A 7,919-nucleotide genomic window follows, 5' to 3' on the forward strand; every position below is an offset into this window, starting at 1 on the left:
GCCGCCTTGGTGCTCGAACGGTAACTATTGTCATAAGCAAATTCTATCAACGGGAAGTGGTTGTCCCAACTACCTCCAACGTCAATCACACAAGCTCTCAACATATCCTCTAGCGTTTGTATCGTCCTCTCACTCTGGCCATCAGTTTGAGGATGATATGTAGTACTCATGTTCAGTCGTGTCCCCATTTCTTGTTGAAAACTTGACCAAAACCTCGAGGTAAACCTAGCATCTCTATATGAGACAATGGATATTGGTACACCATGTCTCGACAAGATCTCATTGACATAAAGTTGGGCCAATCTTTCTAATGTATACTTGTCGCTGATCGGTAAGAAGTGAGCAGATTTCGTTAGTCGATCCATAATTACCCATATGGCATCGTGTCCCTTTACCGTCCTTGGAAGTTTGGTGACAAAATCCATCGTGATCATATCCCACTTCCATACTGGGATCTCCATTTGTTGCAACATTCCAGACGGCCTTCGATGCTCGGTCTTCACTTTCAAGCACGTCAAACATTTCCCCACATAGCTAGCTACTGCCCTTTTCATACCAAGCCACCAATAGCTTTCTTTTATGTTCTTGTACATCTTATTACTACCTGTATGCATAGTGTATTTGGACTTATGTGCTTCATCCATCACTACATTTCTTAGGTCCCCCAAACTAGGAATCCAAACCCGATTCCTATGTCTATATATTTCATCTATTCTAGCTGTCATAGTCTTAATTTGTCCAATCATTCTCTCCTTTTTGATGTTCGTTTCGAGTAAAGCTTCCTTTTGGACATCCTGTATTCGGTCTATAAGCTACACTTTAACATTCATCTGCATGGCTCGAACCCTGATTGGTCCAGTTCTCTCCTTCCTACTAAGTGCATCGGCAACTACATTTGCCTTACCTGGGTGGTAGTGAATCTCACAATCATAATCCTTAAGTAGTTCCATCCATCTCCTTTGTCTCATATTTAGCTCCTTTTGGTCAAACAAGTACTTAAGGCTCTTATGATCAGTATAGATGTCACACCCCGCTAAAGCGGAAACGCGAGATGTAACAGGCAAGCAAGTCATAGCAACAGTTAATAAATAACACCATTCAAAGTTGTTCAAAAACAAAACAAGTTTATCGACATAACTGAAATTAGAACTGAATACACTTTTCTCAAAATACTTCAATTTCAGTCTTTAATCGATCTTGCCACGAGTATGCTCCCAAAACAAAACCAACTTTACTTAAATCCTGAAAAGCATGAAAGTAAAAGAAGGTCAACTACAAAGAGTTCGTGAGTTCATGGGTTTTCATATGCACAAAACATTTCAATGCATAAACCAAGTAATTGCAAACTTATGCGAATTCTTTGCACTTAATAAAAGTAAATCTCTCGCGATGTAGAACTTGAGACGCTACTAAGCCTTACCTGACCAACTGCCCCATTAATTTTCGAACAACCAAAAGTAGCCCGTACACTACTTAGGTCCCATAGTTCAATATAGTACTAATTCAGTGGTGGTCCAAATTCCACATGATTAGACCAAGAAAAACGTAGGTAATGTGCACCCCTTTCTGGGTGGGACTGTCAACACAATAGCGGCTATCCACAATACCACGGCCCGGGGATGTACCCGAGTTAACAAGTAGCGTTTACGGACGGGTACTTTTATTTCGAAAATATACTCTCAAGCACATCAATTTAACATTTATTCAAAGTGCAATAACAGTTAACAACCCGACTAAGCAGTTCCTTAGTCCAGAGGTTTCAAGCAAAGCATCGACTAAGCAGTTCCTTAGCCCGAAGGTTTTGAGCAAAGCATCGACTAAGCAGTTCCTTAGTCCAAAGATTTCAAACAAAAACTTGACTAAGCAGTTCCTTAGTCCAAAGGTTTTACATAAATAAACATGCAAAGTTTGCTCAATTTCATGTTTTTCCCCCATAAAATAATCAAAAGCAGTAAAAGTGGGGCCGTGAGAACTCACTAATTTGATGAATATCCGGAGGTTTCCCTTAGAAGCCTTCTAGGCCTGAACTTCCTGAACAGACCAATATCCAGTGCTAAATTAGTTAAAGGTTTCTTGCCCAAGGTAAAGCAAAGTTGCTTTTAATGCAATGCCATCAAGGTTTTTATAAAATAAAAGCCGATATTTTAATATTTACTTTTCAAAAGGAACCTTCCAAAATCCACCTAATGACATCATCTTAAGTCATCCAAAATAATGATGACAGCCGCCAATTTCCAAAATCAAGAATTTTTTAGTGGGTTTGAGACTCTTCTTAAATACTTTACCACCTTGAGACACACGCCCCTAAAACAGATTGCATGCACCAAGAATGACAGCAATGATGGGGAGGGGTCTCAAGCTCATCATTTTCAAGAATTTAAACTCCAGCTTGAGTCATCATCATCGAACAAACTCCAGAAAAAATATTTTCCGATTTCATCGAGTTTTTAAGATAATAAAACTGATTAAGGAGAATGTAAACTTTCGAATTTTTGAGAGAATAGGAGAGCTCAACTCATACCTTTTCTTAGAATCTTGAACAATCCTTAAGAGTAACAGAATCCTTAAAGACTTGCGAGACGATAGAATCGGCTGGAAGGTGGTCGAGTTTAGAGGGAGATGACACGTTAAGCTGGGAGTTGGAAATGAGAGTTTTTAAAGAAAGAGGGGTATTTATATGAAGGCTTTTAAAGAAGAAATGGGCTAGCCTCTAAAGGCCCAAGCCCTATAAATTATTATTTTTCTAAATAATAAAAACCCTCTATAAATTATTTAAACAAAACAACTAAATAAAAGATTTTAAAACTCCACCCTTTAATAACATATTTGGCCAATAAAATGGGACTTTGGAAATTTTAAAATTTTAAAATACAAAACCTAAAATATAAACTTTATTTTATTTGGAGCATTTCAAGACTATTTGGCATTGCACAAGTTAAATTTGTCAGTTACCCGCCGAAACGTGTTCTTCCGAACCAATCTTGGGAATTAAGTAAGACGTTCTCTAATCATCATAGCTAAATCCTAGAAAGACTTAATTCACAATAAAGATCCTAAAATAAGGTACTAACCTGAAATCCCGAAATGACGGATTGTCACAATAGATCATGCACTTCGTACCGTATAAATAATGTCTCCATATTTTTAGCGCAAAGACTACAGCTGCTAATTCCATGTCGTGAGTTGGGTATCTCTACTCGTGTTCTTTCAACTGACGTGACGCATATGCAATGACCTTGCCTCGCTGCATTAGTACACAACCCAAATCCATTTTTGATGCATCGCTATAAACGACAAAATCTTCTATTCCTTCTGGTAGTGATAAAACCGGTGCAGTGCTTAGTCTCTCCTTAAGTGTCTGAAATGCTTCTTCTTGTTTCGTTCCCCAATCAAATTTAACTGACTTTTTTGTCAGTGTTGTCAAAGGCGTTTCTATCTTGGAGAAATCTTGGATGATTCTTCGGTAATACCCGGCTAGGCCTAGAAAACTTCGGATCTCCGATACTGACTTTGGTGATTCCCAGTTCATAACTGCATCAATCTTAGCCGGATCCACCTTGATCCTTTCCATGTTGACTATGTGACCAAGGAATTGTACCTCATGCAACCAAAACTCACATTTTGAGAACTTGGCGTACAATTGCTCTTTTGCTAGTAATTCAAGAATCATCCTTAAGTGTTGTTCATGCTTCTTTTTACTTTTCGAATAGATTAAAATATCATCTATAAAGACTATGATCAATTGGTCCAAATACGGTCCATAAACTCGATTCATTAAGTCCATGAATGTCGCAGGTGCATTTGTTAACCCAAAAGGCATTACTACCAATTCGTAATGTCTGTAACGAGTTCTAAAAGCGGTCTTCGACACATCCTCTTCTTGAAGCTTCAACTGATGGTAACCCGATCTTAAATCGATTTTCGAGAAATAGTTGGCTCCTTGCAACTGATCGAAGAGGTCATCGATCCTTGGCAGTGGATATATGTTCTTTATCGTGATTTTGTTCAACTCCCGATAATCGATGAACATCCTCATTGTGCTATCTTTCTTTTTGACGAATAAAATCAGTGCTCCCCATGGCGACGAGCTTGGCCTGATAAACCCTTTATCTAAGAGTTCTTGTAATTGTTTCATCAGCTCTTGCATTTCTGTTGGGGCTAAACGATAAGGTGCCCTTGCGATTGGTGCCGCACCTGGTACCAAATCGATTCGGAACTCTACCTGACGTTCTAGTGGTATTCCCGGTAATTCATCCGAAAATACTTCTGGGTAATCCCTCACCACTGGAACATCATGTATTGCCTTCTTTTCGAGCTTGGCGTCGATGGTGTATGCCAAGTAAGCCACACATCCCTTCCACAGACACCTATTCGCCTTAACTGCATTGATTAACCCTATGCAACACTTCTTTCGATCACCGTAAACATGAATTGTTTCTCCTTTCGGAGTTTGAATCTTCATCATATTTTTATTGCATACTATTTACGCATGATTGTTGGACAACCAATCCATCCCCAAGACCATGTCAAAACCCCCTAAACACATTGGCATAAGCCTAACACGGAAATCCTTACCATCTATAACAATTGTGCATTCATCAAATACTTCGTCTACCTTACACTGACTACCGTCGACTGTTTCTATAGTGTAAGTTTTGTCTAGTCTACAGGCACTCCTATTCAGATAGTGGCAGAAGGTAGTAGACACAAAACTACCATTTGGACCCAAATCAAATAATACATGTGCATACACATTGTTGATAGGGAACATACTAGATACGACGTCGGGTGTTTCCTTGGCCTCCTTCAAAGTCATGTTGGAACCTCGGTCGTGTCCCATAGGTAGCTCCTTCCTATTTTCTGATCTCTTCCCAAATCCATTATTCACCGTCTTTACGTGGGGTGTCGCACCATTTCGATGTTTTGGACAGTCAGGTCGTAAATGTCCCATAGCCCCACATTCATAACAAGTTTTTCCTTCTGGGCACTCCCGTGCGGTATGTCCAGGTTTATCACATTTGTAGCATGTCAGGCTCCCCGCTCTACACTCTCCCCTATGTCTCTTATTGCATTTGTTACATGGAGGAATAGTGAATCCATCACTTCGTGTTTTTGCCAGAGTCGGAGTCCATTTTGGTTTCTTGTTGAACTTGTTCGATCCTTCCCATCTCCTCTTTGCATCTCTTCTATCACAATTCTCCCTAGCGTTGTTCTCCTTTGCCATCTTCACCATCTCCACTGCTTGGACAAATGTGGTCGGTTTTGTCATGTCCACGTACCGTTTGATTTTGATTCTTAAGTCGTCTTTGAAGTGACCTATCTTTCTCTCCTCGGTAGCCACCTGGTAACTGGCGAACCTCGCTTTCTCAAGAAAATCGTTATCATATTCTTGAACCGACAACGAACCTTGCTTTAATCTCAGAAATTCTGATTCTAGCTTGTTCACCTCCGATTGTGTGCAGTACTTATCCATCATCATCTTTTTCATTTGCTCCCAAGTCATGGCAGCAATATCCTCATCACCTCTGATTGCACACTCAGACTCCCACCAATGCAATGCATAGTCAACAAAGGTTGTAGCAGCATAGGTCACTTTTTGATCTTCTACGCATCTACAAATTTTTAAGCTACTCTGCATCTTGGTTACCCAGTTCATCAGGCCAACTGGGCCTTCTATTCCCTTAAATTCCTTCAGCTTGGTGCCTTTGAATGTTTTAATACTACATCCTTTCTCCTTTATTGTCAATTCAGTTCTCTCGTTGGTGGGCGACTCCACCTTCTCTTTAATATATACTTTCACCTTTTCAGTGGCTTGAGTGTTCTCGTGTCGAACACTTTCCTCCTCTCCATCTTCATTGTCTTTAAATATGTCACCCAACATTGCTTTAAGCATATTTTGCAATGTATCCCGGAGGACTTGTGCCATTTGCTCAGCTATCATTTCCTTTGTGAGGAGATTTTCCTCTCCTCGGCCTCCTTGACTTCTACCCATAGCTAAATTAGCTTGCACGGATGGAGTCGTACTAGAACTAGCGGTTCAGACACCTCCTCGACATCGTCTTTGGGCTCATGTCCGACCTCAAACTGTTGGTGGGGCTATGCCATTAGTACCTCCCCCATTAAGGGCGTTCCTTGTTGATCCACGAGAAACCATACTGACATAATAGGGTATTATCGTTTTAAGAAGGTTCTAAAGTCAAACATAACACATTACATTTTTTTATATAATATAATCACTATATATAATCGAAATACATAATAAGGAATTCACGTCGAAAATTTCATAATGCTCAGTAAGCTATATATATTTCGTGTCAATAAACAATCATGGAGAGAGAGACATTATATAATCCCATTTACTTACAAAAGATGGGATACTTCATAATTCTAAACACATCTCTAAATCATGAGAATGCTAAAAAAATCTATTGAAGCACTGGACTAGATGAAAATCCGATAAACTATCTAGACACGCACAATTAAATCACATACCCAAAAGATCTTTCTCTCTCCCCTCTCTTAAAAGGATTCTATGTCTAAAACTGATATGCAGGGTAATAAGGGAGATAAGGGTCCCTCAACCACTCCTCAAAAGATGTGGATGGCTTGGAATGCCACAACGCACTAGCCTTTGGGCCATTTTTGATGCACTGGACCCAGTCGGAGAAATAGCCCCTCACTACACTAGCATAGTCTATGGTCATTTTCTTATAGAACTGAACTCTGTCTCTAAATCTAGCGCCTATGGGGCGAGCATCAGTTCTTCGCTCCTGTTGAAGTACAACTTTATCCCAAATTAGTGCATGACGTTGTTCCGACAAATTTGCATTCTCTATAATTAGCTCGTTTAGGGCTCCTCCTTGTTCGACATGTGCCAAATTGTTCAGCCATTCATTCAGTCTAGTATTCCCATCTAAAGTTCGGGTCAACCTCTATCTTAGCTTTGTGTTCTCGCCCCTCAAGGTCTCTATAGTCTCCATCATGTCCTCACGTATAGGGGTGCGAGGCGTGTAGTCCTCCGAAGGCTCGGGTGTGGTCCTTAGCCTGATGGGCTCTCGTGATGACACTTCACTAGTGTGGGCCAGACTATTGCTTCTGGACCGGGTGCCGGAAACTTAAATAGGTTTAGACAAACCAGGTTTCACATCATGCCACTTTTAAATGCTTTCAATTACAAACAAGGTCTATTCAAAGTTTCAGGCCAAAACCTGATATCATCTTCTCAATAACATCTAGACTATGATTTCCAATAAGAACCCTGATTCTAAATCTTTAAATCTCAAAGAAATAAAGATTCCAAATCACAATAATCTTAAAGGATATAAGAGTAAGACTTATATCATACATCACACATACGAATGCCACCCTTATATCCAAAAGTACATCTCTCCTTGATATGCCACCCTTATCCCATGGTACACCTCTCCTTGATATGCCTGCCTTATTTCCTCATCAAATCATTTACAAAATATTTTCGATTAGAACAGACCGCAGTCATAAATGTCCTAATGGAATATAATAGTTCAAAATCATCCTTACCAAAATTTTCATACTTTATTATTATAAAAGAATATTATAATGATGATTTATCTAATCATATACTTTATTCGAAGTATTAAACCGATTAACTTTAATAATTTAGTGAACATGGACTTGACCGGACTTCATCTCCGGTCAAGTCTTGGCCGGATTAACAATCCGGACAACACATGACGTTTGTCCGATTTACATAAACAACATTTTCTAACACTTTTTAAATCCAAGTCTCACTTAATCGGATTACATTAGTCCTCTCATAGCCTTGATCGGTTTATGACTAAACCGAACAATATACCAATGGGTTTATATTTAATCCGAACAATCTTTGATCGTATTCCTACTTCTCTGTTCAAAACCTTTGTCCGGTTTACATAATTCAA

The 7,919-nt window shown here is 39.5% G+C and overlaps 1 protein-coding gene across 1 annotated transcript; it reads right to left on the minus strand.

Moving 5' to 3' along the window:
- Positions 1 to 4,483: 4,483 nt before the first annotated feature.
- Positions 4,484 to 5,992, minus strand: LOC112506062. Its single transcript, XM_025110090.1, has one exon. The coding sequence runs from the start codon at positions 5,990 to 5,992 to the stop codon at positions 4,484 to 4,486; it is 1,509 nt and encodes a 502-aa protein (XP_024965858.1).
- Positions 5,993 to 7,919: the final 1,927 nt, after the last annotated feature.

This window comes from Cynara cardunculus (genome assembly GCF_001531365.2).
Source record: "Cynara cardunculus var. scolymus isolate 2C chromosome LG 2, CcrdV1, whole genome shotgun sequence".
In the NCBI taxonomy this organism is placed as follows: Eukaryota; Viridiplantae; Streptophyta; class Magnoliopsida; order Asterales; family Asteraceae; genus Cynara; species Cynara cardunculus.